Raw genomic sequence first — 24,130 nt, forward strand, 5'->3', positions numbered from 1 at the left:
TATTAACAACTAAGAGTGCAATAAGTGACCACTGAAAGAGGCCCACACAAAAAGTTTTAAGGCTGTAAGACAGCTGTATGTCACAGAACAATGAACTTCATTTTGAGCTTACTCATAATCAAATAGCATTTCATATCTTTGTTCACTAAGGCAGGAAAACAGCCTCAAGGTTTTGTACTGAGTGAATGAGACATTGTGGATTCGTTTCTGTCAAACATCGGTGTTCAATGTTGTCACTTATGGAAGTGCAATAACGATATATACAAGACAAATAAAAGAAAAGAAATTGTTATATCAAGTGAGCCAATATCACATTAACTGAACAACTGATGTTTCATGCTTTTTTTATACTGCTTTTATAAAAAGTTTGAGACAGACCCTAATGAGCTACTGAAGCAAATAAATAACTGTCACTGAGCTTTGCATCTATATCACTGAAAAAGGCAAAGAGTTTGTGAAACAGAACAATTGGGACTGCGAGTATAGTTGCTGCACAATATGTTGTTCAGGTGGTAAGCCAACCATCTGTAAGTATATTACTCTTCTCTCAGGTTTCACGGTGTGCACAGAGGTGGATTTGCACAAGAGAATCTTTCACGACCATAGCTGTGAGAAAAATGATCGTCTGTATCACGTGCACATAACTCTGACCCATGGAACACATTACCATCATCTATGTGGCGGCTCTCTGATCCACAGCCAGTGGGTTCTAACTGCAGCTCACTGCTGGAAAGATCAACCTGGATGGTGAGAAATGACTGTTTCACATATTTAAAAAAAAACAGTCCAGAGACAAAAATCATTACTGGTATTTTGTTCTTTTACCATTTCCATTGTTTAGGACTATGTCTGCATATGTAGGAATTCATCCAGGTCCAGGAAGAATGGTGACAATTATTGATCACAAAATCTTTGAGGACCAAACAGGAAAACATGACATCATGCTTCTGAAAATCGACCCACCAGAGAATAAGATTAAGCCTGTTGTCTTCCCTAAATGTACACGTCGCAAAAAGTGAGTTTTGAGTAACCTTTTAAGTGTAAAGTTTGAATTCTGGAATATGTTGACATAATATGTATTTTTCTTGTTTAGTTGGTTGGTTTTTTAAACTTCCAGGAAGAGCAAAAAAATGTAGCAACATCTGTAGTCTATGAACAAAATGACATCATGCTTTTGAAGTTACAAACCCCCATTAGTGACTGCAGAGCTTCTTTATTAACAATAATGTAACTGAGACTTGAATATTGAGCAGAGGGTTCTGGTTTTGATTTTAGGTACCTGCTTAGGAGCTACATCCATGATCTATAATAACTGACAATAAAACACGAGCATGAGGAAATGGAAGGAAATGTAATGTTTTAATAAAATGTTTGAATCTGAAAAGATTAGCTGACTTAGAGTGAACTGGAAATACTCAGCCTGCAGACATGGAGATGGAATTTTATTTATTTTTTAATTTGTAGGATGGATGTCATTCAGATTGCAGGCCATGGTGGCTATACGGTTGATGTAAACTACAACAAACGTAAGACCAGTATTGTTTTGATTATTTCACAATTTTTTAGTTTATATTATACTTTGATTTTGTCTTGTGTGCCTGTTATAGTTACTTTTTCATTTTATTTGAAAACTGTGATGACATAAAGTATTTATTTCATTTTTTTGTGGATATACTGTCAATTTCCCTCCTTTTTAAATGCTGCTCAGCTTCTTTTAAAGAACACATTTTGTTCCAGAAACGAGGCAAAGCATGTTTCTTTCAATATCTGATTTCCTTGCATGAAACATGCAGTAGCATTTGTTATTTTCCTTTTTTCTCTAGTCCCTGATGAACCGCCTCATCTCCAGTGTGCAAAGATGCATGTTGTTGAGTGTGAGCTTAACCTCCATCCATGTAATTCAGCATTCTTATGGCCAAATGGAAACACGATGTGTTACAAAGAACCTCGAGTGGACATATGTAAGGTGAGTTACCATGCTGCCAACATTTTATCTGTATCATTATCAGATGTTTTGGTACAAAATATTTATGTTTTCTCTCTCAGGGTGATTCTGGTGGTGGAGTGATGGCCAAAAACAACAAGATTCATGGTGTGCATGTTGGTGGTTGTGAACCTGCCTGTACCGGACCAACTATTTCTCTGAAGGTCTGCTCTTACATTCATTGGATAAAACCGATCATTACACCAAATAATGGAAAATAATAAAATTAAAATAACATTCAAAATAAACAGTCCGCTCTGCAAGAAACTGCTTCGGTGTGAATTGTTTCTACATATGAACTTTCGATTGTTAAAATATAAATACGTCATGTGTGTTTTCAATGTAGTTTCAGGCGTCAAGTAGATCATTCAGTTGTTCAGAAACTGTGAAGTTTGCATGAAGGTTGTTGGGTCCTTTTTGCCAGATGATATTAAGTAAAGTAAAGTACAAATGTAAGGAATTTGTACTTTATTTTATTTTATTTGGTCTTTCCATCACATTTGTGGCTTCTTCTCCGCTGCTTCTAAGTGGAAATTGGTACATTTAACTTCACTACAAATATCTGACATCTTTAGTTGTTATTTTACAGATGAAGATTTGTGCTCGTGAAACACATGAAGTACAATTTTGTTTCTGTAGTTGATCAATCAGTTATTTGACTTGCATGAATTTAGCAACTATTATTATATGTTTAATCTTTAAAAGTACTTACTGTTGATATTATTTTCTGTAAATTGTTCAAAATCATAAATGTGTGAGAAGCACTCAATCAGGGGCGACTCCAGCATCAAACCTTTAGGAGGGCTCAGCTCAGTCTTAATGTCATGCTTTTAGTGTTGCCTTCAAAAGAAATGTAATTTTTGGATGGCCTACAGCAGTGTCTAAGAATAACAGATTTTAATATAATACATCAGCTTTACGGTGGTCACTTTAGTTTAAAACCCGATGCAATGGCACAGTCATGTTGACAGTAAATTTCAAAAACAGTTTAAGAAAAAGCAGATCAGAGGAGAAACCTGCACGGCATTGTTTCAGTCTCTTAACCACATAGAGGCCAGTCCACCAAATCATCAAGTATTTAAAGTACCATTATACAATACAGACAGTTCAAAATCCCCCTGCGACTCCACCTGCACAAGAAGCAAACTGGTAATAGAGCTGGTTTTAAATGGCAGCTTTTGAATTCATGCAAACCCAAACACTTTGTTGAGCAGACTCAGCACAGAGACTCGTGTACACCAATTCAGAGAGTGGAGAACAGATTTGTAGTCTGTCACATCAGTATAGTAGCATTCATCCTGTTCAAGTTTACAGTGATGTGAATGCTGCTAAATGCTATTATTCACATTAATAGCAGAGTGCTACTGAAAAGCACACAACGCATCCATTTAATGCATGTAGATTGTGTGAAAAATCCACCTGATCTCTGTTAGTTCCAGTCTCTCTGTCCGCGCTTCCTCTTTGTACTGACAATCACACACAAACATTTTATATTCAACTAAAACAATAACGAAAAATATATTCTTGTAATAATTATTTTAAGAGCATCGTTTGATAAGAGCATAGCACCCTGCTTAGTTATGAGCGATCACCATAGATGAATGTGGGCAAAGCAGAAGTGACATATATGTAGCCAGGTGGAAGGTCTTTATTATCGGACATGTCCCTGACTTTGACTTCATGTCCACTCTTACCCGTTTCTTATATGTGCTGAGTTCCTCCATCTGTCTCCCTCTCTGTCATCCCCTCTCAGTCTTTGTGCAGTCACCCAAAGGTTAATTATAAAAGTATATCAGAGTTTACAACCGAATAAAAGGCATAAACTGGTCCATATCAGTTTGCTGCTGCTGGCGAGGGCGTTGCTAGGATCTTGAAGCATACAGGGCTTACAACAGCCCTGAAGTCTTTTGAATTTTCACTCAATAACAGCACCTTTTAAAGTTATTTGTTTTTATTTATTTAAACATATAGTAAAATTAATATAAAGTGGTAAATGTTATGCACTACCTAAAGTGTGAAGTCACAGAATGATACTATTTAGTGCAGTTTTTAATCATTACCAGTCTTCATCTTAGAGCTTGTGCTCTTATTGTGCCATGATGTCTCCTTTTAAACTGTGTGGATGTTCACCTCTTCTTCATCCTTCCTGTTCCTTTCACCAAACTGCTCACTCTTGTTCTCCTCTGATCTCACTTCCTGTTCTGGTTATAAGAAGAATGCAGTCAGCATGTGTCAAAGACACTCCCTCCAAATATATGATTTTTGATATGATGATTAGATATTTAACATTTTATTTATCAACTATTTTATGCACTAAATTAATCAATTATTAAACAAATATCATATTGTAGAAATGCAAATAATAATGCACTAAGCAGTTTCATGCCACAAGAGCTAAATGGTCACTTCACTGTATTTATTTCCCACAAACTACTATACCTAGGATCTTCAGGTTTCCACTATATTTCATTAATCTGCAGCGACTGTAGAACATAAAGTATATTGACCTCTATTGTTTTCTTTATGACTTGGCCTGAATACACACACATACACATCTTTGAATAGCACAACAAATGAGGTAATTTTCCATGTGTTTTAATAGGTTTTAGTGATTTATGGGTTTTATGTATGTGTGTGTATTTTGGTCTTCAGTGTAAATTTATACAAACTGTAATTATTTCAGATGAAAGATCCGTTATTTAATGTTGCTTTATGTTGACTCTATGGAGAATAAAGCCTTACATGAGTGTTGCTATTTTTAATTGCGGAGTGGAAGACCTACTGTACTTGTTGTTTAGTCTGTGATCTGAATGATGAATTTAACCAAACTGAAAGCAAAGGTTACAGCTGGGATATTCCACACATTTGAAAGACTCATTGTGTAACTCAGATGTTTATGAGCTTTGATCACTCCAGCATAATAATTATCATGTAACTGCAAGAAGACTTAATGAAACTGAAACAATGCACCCTAACACAGGCATTTGAACTGTAGGCTAATGAGTACATGAAGTGTACCTCTACAGCTGAAAAGAGTTTGCCTCTATAATTTCTGGATCTACTGATTTGTTTCTGATGTATCTCTTCTTTTATTTAGCCTGTATTATGAACAGAAAGATGATGAAATCCTCTTTATTTGAGAAAGTGTCCTTAAACTATTTTTCCTCCTTCTTACTGAGTTTCCGAGCTACCTCTTTGTTAAGTGAATAAACTATTTGAACAAGAAAGATATCATGGCATTTATGATGATACAGTGTGTGTGTGTGTGTGTGTGTGTGTGTGTGTGTGTGTACGCTCGGCAGAGGGGAGGTCAAGACAGGAGCTGAGTTGACCTGGTACATCAAGTTTGGATTTCCCCAGTTGTTGGTAAACAAAAAAGATTTAAACTCAAAAGATTTTGAGTTCATGCACACTGGAAAAAAAATTCTCTTCATCACAATCATTTGTTTAAAAATATGGCTGTTTTACTGATCTATGGTTATTATTAAAGAGGAAGGAAAGAAGAAGAGGAAGCCTGAGCCCAGGTTCTGTCCATTTTCATAACAAGTGACAGCACAGACATCTGAGCTTTTTCGTCATAAAGATTGTGATGTGAAGCATCAGCAGGTAAAGTGTCGTTGAAGTGTCACTTCAATAATGCTGCTGGCAGAAAGAAGTGTTGACACATACTAGCTTTGAATAAAAGGCTTAAAACACAAACAGTCTAATCCTGGGTGTTGCTTTTAAGCTTAAAGAATATAATAAGTTCTAAGACAATTCAGTTTACTTCTTACTGTCCATGTTGTGTTGTGGTATTTACTTTATCATGAATGTACGTGATAGGTTTGTAGCTTGAACCCATCCGCTGGAACGTTGAAGACAATATAATTACACTGCTAAGCAAGACACAAATAGGCAAAGTTCTTCATGTTACTCGTGCACGGGAGAGACCGGACAGAGTGCCGTTCCTTCACTTGACCCCAGTTGCTCTCGTCCGTTCTCCCGTACCACTGTCCTTTTATTGAGGTTACATGAATATGCATAGGTTCATTAACATGTGACGTCTACATACACACAAAGAGTACCTTGCCTGTGTGTGTGTGTGTGTGTGTGTGTGTGTGTGTGTGTGTGTGTGTGTGTGTGTGTCGGGTACTGCTGATCAAAGGGTCATAAAAGCACACAAGCAAACATCCTTGGTCAGGAAGAGGGTAGACAATTCCCCAACGGCTCGTATCAGAACAAATGACCAGACATCCTCCAGCTTCTGTCTCCTGAGGGGCACCAGACAGGGATGCCCACTCTCCCCTTCACTTTTTGCAATTTTTATCGAACCTCTAGCAGCAGCATTTAGACAGGCTACAACAATTAAGGGCATAAAATGTAAGAACATAGAACATAAAATCAGTCTCTATGCGGATGATGTGTTGCTTTTTCTGCAAAACACACAAACCAACCTCTCTGAGGTAATTACTTTAATAAACTGGTTTTCAAGAGTTTCAGATTACTCAATTAACTGGCCAAAATCTACAGTTCTCCCCATTAACTGCTCCTTCCATAATTCTTCCTCTGCCCCACTGCAATCCGGAAATATTAAATATTTAGGTATTAATGTCTCTCCTAAGCTTTCAGACTTAACTAAACTAAACCACATCCCACTTCTAAAGAAAGTAGAAGGCGATCTGACTAGATGGAAATCTTTACCCATATCACTCATGGGAAGGGTCGCCACTATAAAAATGATGATCTTGCCAAAAATAAATTACTTATTTTTGATGATCCCTAACAAACCATCACAAGATTGGTTCAGATCTCTGGATTCATATATTTCCAAATTCCTTTGGAAAGATAAACCCCCGCGTATTAGCTTAAAAACGCTACAAAGAACCAAGGATAGAGGAGGATTAGATCTGCCTAATTTTCACCAATAATTCTTAGCCAACAGGCTTCAGTTCATCTCAGAATGGTTAAAACATACCTTCTTAGTTGAGCCCTGGCTAGATGTTGAACAGGCACTATGCAAGGATCTAGAGATTTCAGACCTACCATTTATTAGCTCAAACATCAAAAGACATGAATGCTTTAAAAGTATCAACATCAGCTTTTCTCTAACAGCATGGTGGGAGTTTCTAAAAATAACGGAGTCTTCATTAATCCCATGCAAACGTACACCTATCTGGAATAACCCTGACATATTACAAAACAATAATATGATTAATTTCCCAGAATGGAGTTGTAAAGGAATTAAATACTTAGAACATATATTAGAGGGAACAGAATTTATTCCATTTGACAGACTAGTTGAACAATATGGGATCAACAAGACAAGGTTTTTAGAATATCAACAAATTAAATCCATAGTAAAAAAGAAATTTAACCTCAGTCAAGTTGAATTACAAACACCACTAAGTGCGGCACATTTTCTTACTCTTAAATCCCCCAAATTATTATCTAAAATATACAGAACACTTTCTAAATTAGATGAATCAATATCCCTTCCTACTGCAAAGTGGGAAGCAGATTTATCAGTCAACCTAGACCAAAACTTCTGGTCTCAGATTTGCTTAAAAACTTTTAAACTAATTAAAAATCCCAGTCTGCAATTAATACAATACAAAATACTTCATAGAGTGCACTATACAGGTCATCGGATGTTCAAGATGGGCTTTACATCTTCCAACAACTGCTCACACTGTCAAGGCAATACACCAGACAATTACATCCACGCTCTTTGGTTCTGTCCACCAGTGCAAAAGTTTTGGCGCGAGATATGTGAAGACTTATCAAAGTGTCTGAAATGTAACATTCCAACTTCCCCCTTAGTGTGTCTACTGGGCAGCTTAGATAATGTCACTTCAGAAAAGAATATAGCCCATATGATCTTCACTGCCCTATGCATAGCCAAGAAAACAGTCCTCATGAACTGGAAAAATAAAAATAATCTTAATTCTAACCAATATAGAAATTATCTATTAGATTACATTAGTCTTGACACAGCCTCTGCCACCACATTAGATCAATTGCTCTGGGCCCCTTTTATCAGCTCCATCACCTAGTGGGGGTGGGGGGTCATAGTTTGGTCCCGCCTTCACTGTTGTGATTGGTGAGGGGGTAGGGACAGGCTTAGGGCGTCGGGGGGTTCCCCGGAGGCATCTTCCTTGGGGGGCTCAACCCGGGGTAGCGGTCACGTCCGGTTGGGGGCTCTGTTGGCTCTCAGGTGACTGTTTCCTCGCGGCTGCGTGCAGCGGGGCTAGGGGAGGGTCTGTGCTGACGGACGTGGGTTACTGACCTGGCAACCTGGCTGCCCCTGGGTGGGTCCGGGATGGGCGTGAGGTTCTGGGGGCGCTCCGTCTCTGGGCTGGGGCCCGGGCCGGGCCTCGGGGGCTTGGGTCCTGGTTGGTGTGTTGCCGGGGTTGTGGGCGGGTGGGTGCATGGGGGCCCGGCCCTGGAGCAGGGTGCCGCCGGTGCGTCGAGCCGCCTGGGGGGCTCTTCAACTGGTGGGGGGGATGGTCACATCTTGCAGGAGCTTTCTTCTCTTCAGGAACTCTCTGCAGGAGGGGGAGATACAGGAGAGGTGGAGGAAGATCTCAGCCTGGGCGTTTACCGTCTTATGTAGTCTGGAAGATGTGTGGATGGTGGGGTGGGTGCAGTTTTCTCTGTGGTGGGGTTGGGTGGACTATCCAGGGCTCTGTGGAGCCGGAGGGCGCTACTGCACTGGGCCCCGGTCTGATGGGCCTGGGCCCCCCTTCCCTGGCGGGTCGCGAAGGGTGGGAGTGCCTACTGGGGTCAGCGGGGGAGCTGGCCCCAGGGAGGGGTTACCTGCCCCTCCCTTCCTTCCCTCCCCATCTCCAGCTGCCTCCCTCTTCCCGCTCCTCCACAACCACTCACACATGCAGGGCCTTGGAGTGGGGGTATGTCACCAGGGTGCAGAGGAGGCTACCCCCCCCCCGTCCCCTTCTGGCTGCCTCTGCCTCAATTTTATCCCACAACTTAGACATTCACATTATTCACACTCTCATTACACATACATATAGGATCTTGGGGGTGGGCACAATCACGGAGTCCAAATTACCATCAGGGTGTATACCTCACCCCTGACGTCGTTGCCCACCTCTCAATTTTAAATACACTTAGTCATTGAGGGCTAGCAGGAGGGACTATGCGCTTACCTGCTGCTCCTTGGCAGGTAGCTCCATGCCCTCCTGGGTTTTAATTGCACCTTAGAACACATATGCATCAACACTACAATGAGCGGGTGGAGGGAGGTTTGGAGTCTTCTCCCACCCCCATTCTCTGCGGCCTGCTGGAGCGGGAGGGCTAGTAGGAGGAGTTGGCCGTCCGACTGCGGTCTGGGGTGTGGGGCCTCCCTGCTGCTGCGGAGTCGGGGTGGTCTGCCTCTCCCCACCGCAGGGAAAAGGGTAACACCACCTGGGTCTGGGTGCAATTCCCCCCTCCAGGGACAAGGGTACCTAGACCCGGTTTGTAGAGTACGCTTGGGGAGTGTGATTGTGTGTACAGCGTCTCTTTATGTCTGTCTCCACGTTGGTTGAGTGTGGAGTGAGTGCATATGAGAGCATGAGGGTGGGAATGGATGTTTGTGTCTGTGTGTGCCCGTATGTCTGTGTCTATATGTCAGGTTGGGTATCAGACGCCACCTCTCTGGGGACACCTCAGGCCCTCCAAGGTTTGGAGGCCTATCTCCACCCACCACCACTTCCCCTGCCGGTGGCGGACTCCCTCAGGTGTCGGTGCGTTGGTGGTTCTTTGTATCTGGGGGTGGGCGTCCGGGTACACACCGGCTCACTCCTTGGCGGCCGCTTGTCGGGGCCTGGGGCCTGGGGCTCGCTCGGGCCCCTTTGGAGGTGGGGTGCCCCCGGCCTCTCGGCCTGGGGCTCGGTCACTCAGGCGCAGCTGGGGGCCGGCGGAGCTCACGGGCGCGTCACTGCAACTCCCCCTGACTTCTGCTCCGCGGCTGCTGGGCGAGCCCTCATCTGGGACTCTCCTCAGCTCTTACTGGAACAGTGGCGCGGCTGCCCCTCTGTTGGTCTTCCTTGGTCTCTTGTGTTCTGGGGGCCTCTGGATGTCTGGAGTTTTGATCTCCTCCATACCCACTTCACACCCTGGAGGACGGGGCTGTGGCCCCCCCACACTCCCTAGCAGATCATTACATGGAGAAACCTTTGGAATGCAAGCATGCTGATCCACACAGGTATGCACACATGGGTATTCACAGACGCGGACTAAAGCTTTCTTGGCTGCTGCCTCAAAGCACACTGTGCGCTGTCTATCTTGCGTGCTGCACAATATCGTTTATTATTTAGTAAATATTGATATCTATGACTAGCTAGTTTATTGTGATGGTGCTTTGTTTTCTCTATTATTATGTTGCTCTTTGTTGTTTGCTGTCTCCTCTGTTTGTTTTTTTTGTTTTTTGTTTTTTTCTCCATACAGGTGACCCAGGAGTTCTTTTTTTTTTTCTCTCTCTTCCCCCCCCTTCTCACCGTCTCTTCTCCCCTTTGGTTTTCTTTCTTTCTCTCCCCCTCTTTCTCTCATTCATTCCCCCTGTCCTATTTATTAAAAAAAAAAAAAAAATGACAAAGGATGAACTGAAGCTCTGCCATCACGTAATGTCGCATACTGCTGTTTCTGATGTCATTTAAAAAAAAAAAAAAAAAAAAAAAAAAAAAAGGAAGAGGGTAGACCCCCCCTCATCCTAGATAACACAGTAAGGAAGTCCAGCAGTTCATTTATACACAAAAAGCACTTAGACTAGAACAGACGTAATTACGTTAATCCTACCATAAAACAATAAGAGAAGGTATGACCTCTCTCATGCTCCCAGGATGTAGGTGTGGAATGCACACCAAGCCTCTGTAGCCTGTTAAAGATCACACAACTTATCACTACACAATTGATTATACACCTCTAAGCATCTATGGTTAAATATTTCTAAGCATAAATGACAATCAACAATACAAACTCTAACAGTACGCTACTTTGTTCTAGCGACTGTAAAAAATAATTGTATTCATGAAATAAACTAGACTTTCACAGTCTGCATCTTCCACAGTTTTCATGCTTTTGTTCACTCCAAATTTGACACAAACCCACAGACAACCAGAGTTAACTATGTGAAGCAATCACAGACACTGTAATGGCTGATTTTTCTAATAAACACAATCAGGTTAACATTAAGGTTTAACATTGAAGGAGATTTGTTCCATAGTCACAGTTATACTTGTATTTCCTTTACTTACATCCAACACTACTATGTTCTGTTTCAGTCCAGGTGCTGGCAGTTTATCCTTTGTTGTTTGGACAAATAAGCTTAAAGCTAAACCTTCATGTTTTTGATGGGAAAGTTTGTTAAACCATTGCTCAACTTATGTCTGCACAGAGCAGATAATTATGATGTACTTGTAAAAAGACTTGATAAGCAGGTCACAGCTGAATCAAGGGGTAATAAAAGTAAGACCACGCGGTCTCAGCACGACTACACATGCAGTGGGTTATCGCACACATTTGAAAGACTCATTGTGTAACTCAGGATGTGACCCCTTATAAAGGAGACAGAGAAGTTCTGTTGTTCAGTCAAGTAAAACCTGGTGAAAGCGCAATTCTAAGACTCTGGTCGTTGCTTAAGTGTATAGATAAAAAATCATTTTTTCATACATTATTTTCTTACTATATTAGTATAATCACCAAATCGATCATTTCATATTTATCCCCTGAAACGATCTACATTAACTTTTCTATCCCTAGAAATGTGTTTCCAGAGTCCCAGGTTTAGTGACTTCCTGTCCACCATCACATCAGCTGAGTAGTTGTCAAATTTGAGGGGAGCAGAGAAGATCAGACACCAGTCAGCAGGTCAGAGGCCATCTCTCATTTCACAAATCAATCACTTGATTTATAAATGGAACAAACACCCCATCAGACCAGGTAATGACCCATTATGAGACAACAGCCGTCTGAGAGGAGATGTTCTGTATCACAAAACATGGAAAACAAACAAACTCTAGGCATTCTGAAATATATAAAGCTCAACAAAAAAACAAAACCATATCAGATCCTGATGTAATTCATTTTGTTGTTGTCTTTATTAGTCATTTAAAAAGAGGTCTAGAAAAAGTGTCCAGAAAGAGATTCTACTATTTATGCAGCACTGCCCCCGTGTGGCAACAAAGACACACAACAGCTTCATTTCTCAGCCTGTTGCCTTCTTTTTCCTTCATGATGTAAACAGTGAATGAACTGAAAGAAGTCAACCCATAAACTGTTAAACTGATACAACAGTCATGATGATTATGTAACAAGTTGTAGTTGACTTTCTGGTGGTGGTTTTGGTATACAATTTAAAAGCCATTTTCTTTTATAAATACACCATACACTTTGTTCTTGACCATTTCTTTTCCTCATATCCTTAATGGACAGTGGAGGAACACTACATCTAGCTTCTGTTTAACATTTATCCAGGCGCCCCCTCACTGTACCTCTACAGAAACCAAGGGAGAGAGACAGACACACAAAGATTTCCACTTGAATCTTGATCTCAAAATAGAAAAAGTTTTATCACAAAATAATTACAAGAGCTCAGCCAGGTGAGATATAGCAGAACCATCAATTCAGAGTCTGACAGTAAGGGTGAAGACGAGCCTGACTGTTGGTCTGCTCCAAAACAAGCCCATAAGCAAGCTTTGAAATAATATGTTACAAAATTGTGAAACTGCGACATGAAATTTGATTTGAAAATGAAATTCATCCTGATCAGGAGCTGTTATGATCTAAATGGTGTTCTAGATCCAGTAAGCATTCATTCAACTTGTCTGCAGCAAAATTAAAAATAAGTTACCACATGTTGTTTTTTAAATTGGTAAATAATTGATAAAATGTTAAAAGTACTGGTTGTGTTTGACCTCATCACCAGGATGAGTTGGAAATACTTCAAATTCCCTCAGGTGGCCTTTTGCTGGTTGGATTGCCACTACAGTCTGTAAACTGTGGAGGTAATTTTGTGAGCTCATTGGATGAGCAGTTTCTGAAATACTCAGACCAGCCCATCTGGCACCAACAACCACGCAATCTCTTTCCCCCATTCTGATACTTGCTTTGACCTTCAGCAGGTCATCATGAACATGTCTGTATGCTAAAATACTTTAATTTGCTGACGTCTGATTGGTTCACTAGACATTTGTGTTTAACGAGCAGGTGAACAGGTGTACCTGGCAAAGTGTGTGTAACCCTCAGTGTTACTGACATGTTCCACACTGATGCACAACAATACTCTGTGCCCCACACTGTTTTATTAAGTATGTCTAATCACTGTGGACATTACATGTACCTTCTTAGAGGAGAGGTCAAAGGTCAGTTACCTTTATAGGTTCCTGCTATATGTTGTGACATATACACAGCACAGTTGTAGGAATGATAGTTTCTAGATTAAGTTGATAAAGTTGACCTTGAAGACCACAAGTTTGAATGGATTGTTAACATGACCCCACTCTACAGCACTGCAACATTTTAACATGAGTTATTTAAGACTTTCCAGGTATCCTGGTTACAGAAAAAGATTGATGAGCAGAAAAAAAGAAACAAACTTTAATTGTTTCTGATTAGAAGCTGTACAATCCGGACTGACTTTAACAAATGTGCTATAGGCTCAGCTGGAAAATAGTGAGCTTTACAAGACTGATTTTGTTCCAAAGGCTTTCACAGACCTCAACCAATCCTAAGGCTAATTAGCACGGCTAGAATTTTAAAAACATTTGTTAAATGTTGTCATTGCTAACATATACCTGTTTTAGAGCATGCTGAGTAGCGAGAATGCAAAGTTATTGTTACCTCTAAAAAAAATGTGAAGATGTGATATTAGCATGTACGGAGCCCCTCTGATGACATGGTCCAAAAAATAAATAAATTGTGGCCACAAAATACTACTTCGTGGCCACGAAATGGGTATAACGTGCGCACGAAATGCTTATTTGTGAGCACGAAACACTTGACCAATAACCGTGATCCTTCCCAGGCCCTTGCAGTTGGTTGACAATAGAATCTATCCCAACGTCCGGGTCGTACTTACGTCTGCAATGCAACTGGGCTCTTAATATCCTGTTTAAATGTCTCTCCATAATAATGGTTCCTTTCAGTGCCAGGCTTTTCAAAATGCATGTGTAGCTCATTCCCAGCCTAAAATTGTCAGGGATCTGGGTCTGAGGGACCTAGACCTATTATTGTGTATTGTTTACTCCACTGTAAATAAACGCATTTTGGGTCCTCCTTCCCCACACACCCAAGGTCTGCCACGCAGACCATGACAAAAATAAAACTCAATCATACTGTCTCTGGCCATGTTGTACAGGTTTAGCCTACTCTTATGCTTATGTCTCTACACAGCTGTCCAATGTATCAATATGATGTGCGCACGTCATCTATTTGTTGCCACAAATGCGTAATTCGTTGCCACGTTATACCCAATTCGTGCCCACAAATTAGCATTTCGTGCGCACGTTATTTCGTGCCCTCGAAATAGTATTTTGTGGCCACAAATAAGTATTTCGTGGGCACTTATACTATTTCGAGGGCAGGAAGTAGTATTTTGTCACCACAATCTATTAATTTTTTGGAGGATGTCATCAGAGGGGCTCCGTAAGCATGAGCTATATAGTATCTCCAAGAGAAAAGCGATCAGCTGATCATTGATCAGTTTCATGATTTAAGTAGCAACAGGAGAGAGAGGGAGAGAGAATGGGAGAAGAAGAGGCAGCTGGCCACGTAAAGACACAGAAGAACTCCAGCTTTGTGTATTTGTTTTTCATTCAAGCTGAAGTCCGGGACAAATCGGGTTCCTTTTCAATACGAGACGCGGCCGGTCCAGCGGCCACCACGGGTCTCTCCTCCTCCTTCCTCCCCTTTCCCTCATCCACCTGCTGTACTCAAAATTTGTACTCAAGTACAAGTACTGTTACACTGGTTAAATTGTACTCAATTACAAGTAAAAGTACTGGTGTTAAAAAAATACTTGAGTAAAAGTACAAAGTACTCTTCTCAAAAACTACTCAGAGTATTAATTACTTTTTAACAGACTGATGTTTTATTCTGTCGTCAATAGCAGGCATTCAACTCGATTCACCAGTATAAATATTTATGTTCAAAGCACATTTCTCAGATGAACAAGGTATAGAAAGGTAACTTGTTTTGTAAATAAATGTAGATATAAAAGAAGGAATTTTGTTTGTTAAAACAATGACAAATATGTTTCTGAACATGCGTAGAACCATTTAAACTTTTCCCCATACACTGAACAACAGGCAGGTGAGTGTCTTAAACTCTTAGCATTTCTGTCACACTTGAACCTTTTGTTCAGTTTCAGCAAGAGCTGGTTTTCTAAATTGACAAAGGCAATCCGACTTGGTTTGGCTGTGAAGAGTAGACCAGCACAGCTAAAAAGTCGTTCACACGCAGCAGAAGCAGGCAGAGCTGTGTTCAGTTTAAGAAAGAGGTTTTTGATACCTGAGAAGGAGTGCAGCAGCTCCATGGTGTCTGTGGCACAAGCAAGGTAACCATCAAGCTCAACTGCACTTTGCAGCCTTCTGGAGATTGGTCTGGAGAAGAATTCATCTTCATCAGATGACTCTCTTTGCTGATCCTCACTCTCATGCTCTGTCGTTTCAAGATGTTGTTTGATGTATGTCAAGGCTGTAATTGCAAGTAGATAACACAATTTTGTTATTTAAATTTCAGTGATTATTCCTGAACACAAATTTAAAAACGGCAAATTCTCAAAAAGGATTGTTTAGTATTCAGGACAGACCATCAATAGCTTACAATGTATTAGGTGAAATACTCACTTAAGCATGTGTTCAAATGTAAAAATACACAAAAATGGGATCACATGAATCCTTACCAGCCTCTGTTACATCTGCTCTGTCAGTCCAGGAAGTCTTGAACTTGGGTAAGAGGACTGCAGCTGCAGCCAACTCTGGATCCTCCATCATCGCTCCAAAACGCTTTTGAAGGCCATTTTGCAGGGCTCTGATGAGTGGCACACATGTCTTGCTTGATGTCTCCAGCCTGCTAAGTTTGGACAGTAGTTGTTGGATTACTGGCAGGAGCCATCCCATAAAGGAAGTGGACTCAGACTGAAGAATGTTTGAAGCTTTCACCAGTGGCTTCATGGTGGTACAGTACTCCCTAAGGAATGCAACTTCTGCAGGACTCAACCTGTAAGACACAACAACAAAACCCACCATGACTATAATAGGGATCTTCTGATTTAATATTAAGAGTCTGCTCACGTTTTTAACCATCCATTAAGGAAAATTCACAAAATTTGCAACCATATTGGTAGGTGTCCAATTTTACTCACATTTTCACCTTGAACTCCTCACAAATGCTCCTGATGGCATTTTCCCCCTTCTCATCAATGATGCGTATTATCCTTTCAATGGCAAGGTAGGTTGAATTCCATTGTGTTGCATTGGGACGAATGATCTGTAGTTCACACTTGTCCTCTACCACTTCATTAGCCAAATGAGTTTTGTTCCAAATGGCCTGGCATTTTGCAAAGGTTGCACGGGAGAGCCTCTTGTAGGTTTCATTCATGCTCTCTGCTAGGGCAGCATCAGATGTTGCCACAAGGTTTAGCAGGTGACATGCACATCGCTGATGAGGCGGGAGTTGATACTCCAAACCAGAGTCTTCATCAAGAATTGCACTTGCCTCATGGTAGTCAATATGGTCAGTCAGGTCAATAGTTTCTGGGTCTGCTTCATCTTCAGCTTCATCTGCATCATTTTGTGCCCCAAACATGTGGAAGGCCTTGACAAAGTTGGATCCACTATCAGTTGTGGTTCTTACAACTTTGCCTCTAATCTTGTATTGGCAATGGATATCATCAAGCGCACCAGCAAGCATGTCAAATGTGTGAGACCCTCTCAATCTTTTGCATGCTGGTGCTGCAGATCTTCTTTCCAGGGACTCTTCCTCCAATGGCATGTGACTCCAAGGTAATTTTTCTGATGAGCTGACCAACAATCAGTAGTGGTAGCAACCAATTTGACTTTATCCAATGCTGCAACCAAAGTCATCTTCATGTGATCAGCAGCTTCACAGATTCTGGCACGGACAGTGGGTCTGGAGATGACTTTGGCTTGAGGTTGTAATGTGGTAACCAATTCTTTGAAAGATGGCTGTTCTAGCACTGCAAATGGCTGTAGACCCTCACATGTGAAATTGATGACAAGCATGTCAACAGTTGCTTGTGGAACATGTTTGTTTGCAGCTCTCAACATCAGGTCTGGTAACTTGGCTTGTGTATTTGCTGAGAGCTTGTTTGGTGTGGCTGTGGTCTTTCGCTGACGAGATGTTGATGCCACAGTGATATTGTACTGCTCAATCTTCGATGGATGTTTCCTCTGTAGAGATAAATATTATCATACGTCAGGTTCATACATTACTTCATAACATCACTGTGATTAACACTACAGGAAAACACATTTTTAAAACATCATTCAACTAGACATGAGCTAATCTTTGATTGTTTAGCATAGTATAAAAGAGTGGTGAATTTGGTCAAATCTTGCAGATATATTGCTGTATTTATTTACAAATGTAAACCAATTTTGAACGATCATTGCAAAAAACATGAATTTCTGTATACATTCTAAGTTCTGTAATCTGTATACTATTTATAAAAAGAGTATCGACCAATGTATCAGTATCTAAATTTTTAACTCCTTTTTATCAGTATCACCCTAAAGTTTTCAATATTAGTCGGGTTCTAAAAATACTAAGAGAGCAAAATATGTGTATATAGCAAATGTAATTTAAGAAAAGGGATCACATACACAAAAATGCTGCCCATACAGCTAACAAATAAAAACAATCCACATTATGTTCTTTAAAAAAAAAATCATATTGGGAAACATATAACCCTACTGATTAAGAGCCATGTCACTATGATAGACCTATATCAGGCCAATGATCCTGATCAACTGATCCATCGGGCTCTGATACATGTCAGCTGAGAGCTGGAAGATTAATTTGAGATGCAGCTCAGCACTGTGTTCAAATTTTGTTTTTGTTTTTTATATAGGCCAGCTGATTGTAGGCCTGTGAGTTTTAAATGACTACAAATTTAATTTATTGTAATGACGGTGGTTATCCAAATAATAAGCTAAAACATTCCTACGAATTTAGCTCAATTATGCACACACACGCACATTAGCTAGCTCCGTCTTATTTTAATATCAGGCTAACCAATGGCGGTGACAATATCTTAGCCAAACTAATAACCTTAACACACATGAAAAATAAGAAGGCAATATTGTACACGTATAGTTGTAAAACCTCTTACCTCAATGTGTTTTTTTAAGATTAGACGCTGAAGTCTTGTAAGCTGAAATGACTGTAGAGGTCAAACAAAGTTTGCACTGCATCTGGACGCTGTCTCCTTTTCTCCCTCTGCACATGAAAAATTCCTCCAGGTATGGCCACGGGCACGCGTCCTCCGTCTTTTCTACGTCGTTTTCATGGTTGACAGTGTTGTCCTCTGTCTCCATTTTGGCTTCTTTGTCTCCAAATCTTCCGTCTATAAAGTAGTTTGTACTCCACCATGTAGCACCTCCAGACACCTGTGCCTGCTGCTGCAGCAGAGTTTATCTTTGCTTATGTCTTAAATTGGCCGGTCGGGATTGCACGGCCTTATTGGCTGCAAAAATGCAGACGAAAGGTTTGAATATTAATTCAAATTGTGGGCGTACTCAGTAGTACTCAGTAGATTACATGGTGTAAGTTGTACTCAAGTATGAGTAAAATTACACACTTGAAAAATTACTCATAAAAGTACAAGTACCCAAAAAAATCTACTTAATTACAGTAACGTGAGTATTTGTAATTCATTACTTCCACCCCTGACAGTAAATGACCATAAATTAACTGTAATTACACTGTGGTGAGCTCCATTCCTATACTTCTATCACGTGCACGTGTACACGTTGACAACCGTAACCATGGCCGCCGAGGGTATATAAATGCTGCACAAGGTTCCAAACGTCCGTTTACACTTGCTCGTGGACTTGTTTCGACCTGCTCCAACCTCAGCCTGTGGAAAGCTAAGTTTTGCAAACCATTTTACTAAAAGCGGATATAACTTGAACGCATAACAAGTACTTCATCTGTGGATCGTTTGTACTTGTTTTTGTTTTTCAAGTTTGAAGATGGCTCGCCGTGGACCCGGACTCCCCGACTGTCACCTGGACTTCGCTGCAGGTACGTTTGAAAATTTCTTTAAATGTAAATTACTGTAATAATTTAACAAGTTCCAGTGTGAATATCAAGTTTTAACGTGATCAAATATGTGTATTCAAGATTGTTTCCCGTAAATTGTTTGTATGTTTTAAATTTTCCAGGAGAGGTGTAGAAATTATTAACGACTGGTGTATGAATATGAAAAAAAGGTGTTACTTTGATTTGAAGGCTTCAAATTTGACACTTTTCTTTAAAATGAAATGGTTAAAAATAGCTTAATGGACTAAAATTTGTAAAATGCCCAAAAATCAGTTTCTGTGGTAACGGCATCTTCAAGATGTCATGGCCTCAGAACACGCAGGCGTAAACACACAGATCCAGGTCCCCTCCTGACATCCTTTTCTTCTCCGGATCAAAGGCTTTATTGACATAAACTATATTTTTTCTCTGCTGCAAAACACAAAGATAAAAAAATACAAATAAAATAATATCAAAAGAATATGAAAACAGTAGTAATAATGGCATTAAGACCTATCTTCTGTTACGGTAATGCTTTTAACCTTATTAGATAGCAGAGAGAGATATTGTACACAGGGATATTTACACAGGGATAGCATGTTTACCACAGATTAGATGTATCTGTCCTTATGGCAGATACAGTCCTTGTGCACATTTCTAAAAATGTGGATTCTGAGTTAAGAGTTTCTGTTTGTTTGTTTGTTTGTTTGTTTGCTTGTTTGTTTGTTTGTTTTTCACTTGACCATCATTTTCAGACATACCTGCAGAGCTTTGTGTGTGCAATTCTTGCCAACTCTTGCCAAGAAGGTTGTGTTTTTATTTAAAAAAAAAAAAAAAAAAAAATATATATATATATATATATATATATATATATATATATATATATATATATATATTTAGGACATGCAATTGGTACATGTGGTCTAAATGTTACATTATGGTTTGCATCCACATATTTAACCTATGAGCTTTTTTCAAAATGTGTGACATCGTGAATTGTAAATAAAACAGGAGAATGAGCTGCATGGTTAGTTATAAATGTACTGTAGTATATTTATATAATAAGTTACTCATGTCCGGCTATTTACAAATCAATACCTATTATCCATTACCTATTCCAACATAGTGTTTGCATAAAGGCTTACAAGGAACAAATAAAACAAATTGAATGTACACAAAATACAGTGTCATATATAGTGTCAATATAGTGTCACCTTAAAAGTACACAGAGTGAGCTGCCTTGGTGGAGGTTTGGTGGTCTTCTATTAAAAAACTTCACTTAAAGATTGAACAAGTAGAAGTGTCATTCAGTCTGACATAAAATGCTTTTCTCTCATCCTCTGCTCAAACTAACAGATGTAGGTCTGTTGCTTTAACACTGGGTGTCTATTACATTCCTAATGTTATTTTAAAAATTGTTTCCTCACAGGGCGTCTTGACTATGTGGTTGAACGCCCTGCAGAAGAAGGCCTTCCTGAAGTCATCAGGATCCTGGATGACAGTCTCCAGAGCACCACCTCTTCTGGTGAAGCTCAGGACACTGATACCCAGCGTATCAGCGAAGGTGAGTATGGTGAGTATTTTATCCCTCTCTCACCCTCACCCTCTTCTGATGAAGCACCAGATGCTGATGACGGTGAACAGCAAGGTGAGTATGGTAGGTATTTTATCCCTCTCTCACCCTCACCCTCTTCTGATGAAGCACCAGATGCTGATGTCGGTGAACAGCAAGGTGAGTATGGTGAGTACCCCCCCTACCTACCTGTAGACGATGAAGAGTTTAGTGAACAGACTGACAATTCATCTGACTGGAACGACTCAGAAGAGTGGGGGGATTGGCTTAGCGATGACTCTGGGTATGACACCATGGATGAGAGAGATGATTCCCCTCTCATCCGGGAGCACCCTCCAGAGCCGTTTTGGCACGATTGGCAACGTCCTATTGCTCCAGGTGCTGCCCCCATCGCCATGCCGCCTTTCGGCCAGGCCAATGCCCCACTCTTCCCTCGAGTTGTTGCCCCAGTTGGTGATCCGCCAGCTGCTCCTCCCTCAGCTGCTCCCTCAGCTGCTCCCTCTGCTGCTCCCTCTGCTGCTCCCTCTGCTGCTCCTCCCTCAGCTGCTCCCTCTGCTGCTCCTTCCTCAGCTGCTCCCTCTGCTGCTTCTTCCTCAGCTGCTCCTTCCTCAGTTGCTCTCTCTGCTGCTCCCTCTGCTGCTCCTTCCTCAGCTGCTCCCTCTGCTGCTCCTTCTTCAGCTGCTCCCTCTGCTGCTCCTTCCTCAGCTGCTCCCTCTGCTGCTCCTTCTTCGGCTGCTCCCTCTGCTGCTTCTTCCTCAGCTGCTCCCTCTGCTGCTTCTTCCTCAGCTGCTCTCTCTGCTGCTTCTTCCTCAGCTGCTCCTCCCTCAGCTGCTCCCTCTGCTGCTTCTTCCTCAGCTGATCTCTCTGCTGCTCCTTCCTCAGAAAAGAGAAGCAGAGAAGACATCTGCACCGAAGAGGTAAGTGCAAAGAGGTGCAAGGTGAGTGACCAGTTTGATGCCCCTTCAACATCCTCAGGTAGTTTTGGAGTCAGACGTTTCTGGGAGAGGCCTTTTAGCCTTTCCATGGATGACAGTGACTCTGATTAGTTTATGTTAGAATGTGTTTTTAAACTTTGTCTTTACAGATATAAGAACATGTGACTCGCACATGTGAAATGTATTGCTTTTTTTGTTGATATGTGACATTAATATTAATATTACATTGTGAATTAAAGGTAGTTTTTTAGTTGTTATTACTTCCAGTTACGTCCAAGATGGAGCAAACACCCCACCCAGAAGACAGCCTTACCCCAACCAACCCGATGAGAAGGATGGATGACCAAGTGAAAAACGGGAGAGTGGTGCTGTGTTCCAACTATGTAAGTTATCACCTCACATTGACAACAAACTGTATTGAAGACAAAATTCTTCCAATAGTTGGTATAAATCATCATCCTATGTCAGCAGCACTGTAGGTTTAGCTTTATTTATATTTTTCATGTGTATACGTTGGGTTTAAAATAGTTTTTTTAACAACATACTGCAGCTACCAACAATGAAAATGCTGTTTTGTGTTAAAATGACGTCTTTCTTGTGTTATTACTTTGCAGGGCAGCTGAGAGTGGACAGAGCTGCACAGAGGACCAAAGATCCACTCTCAGCACTTCATACCTGACTGGCCACAGCACCAACCCTCCTCACCCAGGGTGAGGAGGGTCCTGACCCCGCCTGCACAGAGGGAGTTGTGAACATGCACTTCTGTGTTGGTGGGTTTAGGATCCTCCTCACACTCACACTGATGAAGACTGTCACTGGAAGATGTCTCCATTGCATCAGCAGGACGTAAGCATTTGTAAAATATTACAGTTTGTGATGTTTTGTACATATTTTTATTGCATCATTTAAAACTATGAGATATAAAATAAACCAATTTTCATAAAATTTTCTGTGTATTTAGTTGTTTTCTTAATAAGTTCTTTGGAACATCATTGCAACCTGTCAGCTTTTTATTGAGGATTTAGAAAGTTGCTGGTGGCCCGAGTGTGTAGAGTGGGGTGTTGTTTTTGTCACATGGTGAAAGTGACCTCATGGGGAGCAAAGAGAACAACTGAACAATTTGGGGATTCACAGACTTTCGTAATCGCTAAAAACAATTAATAAAAATTGTTCTGTGTGAACTAAAAGCTCAAATATAAACCATCCTGACACTGACACAAATGATCTGCTGTTTATAAGCAGGACAGTGTTTTCATGAGCCTGGATGAAGCTAATTTGCATGAGTTTAACCTGCTGGTCAAAAACTTGCATGACTCTGATATCACTCTAACTTTCTTCTGTTTATTTATTCATTTTTGCTAATTGTAGTAGATTAATATGTTCACCAACTGATTGTTGGCCTGAATGTTTGAATGTTTGCAGTTTCAGGTCCTACTGATCAGTTTTAAGTATTGTAGAAAGTGAGCAGCAATTGAATCAAGTCCTGGGATGAAATGGGACAAAAGGGTAATGTGACAGCCACATTAGTTCCCTTCCCTCGTTTAACAATGTGTAAGCAGACTGCTTTAACCTGCAATTTACTGCATGTTGTTAGGCTGCATGGTACAACCACAGTCTGCTAACCACCCGTGGTGATCGAAGGTTTTGAGGTCTTGCTTGAGCTACTGATGAAGTTTTATCAAAGCTTGTTAAGTTTCCCAACCACATTTTATCCTGATGGTCCAAGGCTTACATCTTTATGCTCACAGACGTACTTCTGTAATTAATCAGTGACCGATTTATTACTTTAAGTTACAGTGTGAGGGGCATTAATGAACATAAATCAGATTTAACTGGATTATGTGTTTAGGTCAAGAGACACAGACCTTCATCTTTAAGAGGCTCTTCTTGAATATCTAATCACGATGTTTGCCATGCAAGTACACTGGGCGGTTGTTTTTAACAGAATCATTTGATGATTCTGATGAAATGAAGTATTGTTTCAATGAGTTGTGGCACCATTCTTGCTTTAGCAGTGAAAGGAGTCAGGTAGGGCTCCATCAGGAAGAGGGCCCCAGAGGTCCTATCCCCCCGCCCACTTCCCTGGGGCTTGAACATCAGTGGATTTCCACTTAAGCAAAGCCTCATCAAGTTCCTGCAAACAGCACCACACACACACTATCATGTACAGAGTGTGGATGCTGTGTCTAAGACCACGATCAATGTGTTTCCACCATCTGGTGCAAGCTTCATCTGTCTCACTGTGTTCTCCTAAAGGCCAAGACAGCAGGACAGTGAAATCAATCTCACTTATAGGTGCCAGAAATCAGAGGATGTGAGATGGTGGTAATCAGGTTATGCATTTGTTGTCTTCTCAGCAGGTGGGAAACATCTCTATTTGTTTGTTTATGTACATGT

General features: G+C 40.8%; 2 protein-coding genes across 2 annotated transcripts; both read left to right on the forward strand.

Annotated features, from left to right (window-relative positions):
* The first annotated feature begins 845 nt into the window (after positions 1-845).
* On the forward strand, positions 846-2,205 carry LOC146630107 (serine protease 1-like). Its single transcript, XM_085356777.1, has 4 exons — positions 846-1,015; positions 1,465-1,526; positions 1,824-1,966; positions 2,047-2,205. Exons 1-4 carry the CDS (start codon positions 846-848, stop codon positions 2,203-2,205), a joined length of 534 nt encoding a protein of 177 aa, XP_085212903.1.
* A 16,971-nt stretch (positions 2,206-19,176) lies between these two features.
* LOC146630108 (uncharacterized) lies at positions 19,177-21,844 on the forward strand. The gene is made up of 2 exons (XM_085356772.1): positions 19,177-19,228; positions 20,655-21,844. Exons 1-2 carry the CDS (start codon positions 19,177-19,179, stop codon positions 21,842-21,844), a joined length of 1,242 nt encoding a protein of 413 aa, XP_085212898.1.
* The last annotated feature ends 2,286 nt before the right edge of the window (positions 21,845-24,130 follow it).

The sequence above is a fragment of the Diplotaxodon limnothrissa genome, linkage group LG6 (genome assembly GCF_057381915.1).
Source record: "Diplotaxodon limnothrissa isolate DT_005_m linkage group LG6, D_limnothrissa_male_GT1.1, whole genome shotgun sequence".
NCBI lineage: Eukaryota > Metazoa > Chordata > Actinopteri > Cichliformes > Cichlidae > Diplotaxodon > Diplotaxodon limnothrissa.

What these genes read in the sequence shown, in the direction of transcription:
- LOC146630108 (XM_085356772.1), top strand. Translation starts at nt 19,177, where the DNA reads ATGGCTCGCCGTGGACCCGGACTCCCCGACTGTCACCTGGACTTCGCT. An exon ending in TCACCTGGACTTCGCTGCAG is followed by an intron (nt 19,229 to 20,654) that starts GTACGTTTGAAA and finishes GTTTCCTCACAG; the next exon opens with GGCGTCTTGACTATGTGGTT.
- LOC146630107 (XM_085356777.1), top strand. Translation starts at nt 846, where the DNA reads ATGTCTGCATATGTAGGAATTCATCCAGGTCCAGGAAGAATGGTGACA. An exon ending in AAATGTACACGTCGCAAAAA is followed by an intron (nt 1,016 to 1,464) that starts GTGAGTTTTGAG and finishes TTTAATTTGTAG; the next exon opens with GATGGATGTCATTCAGATTG. An exon ending in CTCGAGTGGACATATGTAAG is followed by an intron (nt 1,967 to 2,046) that starts GTGAGTTACCAT and finishes TTTCTCTCTCAG; the next exon opens with GGTGATTCTGGTGGTGGAGT.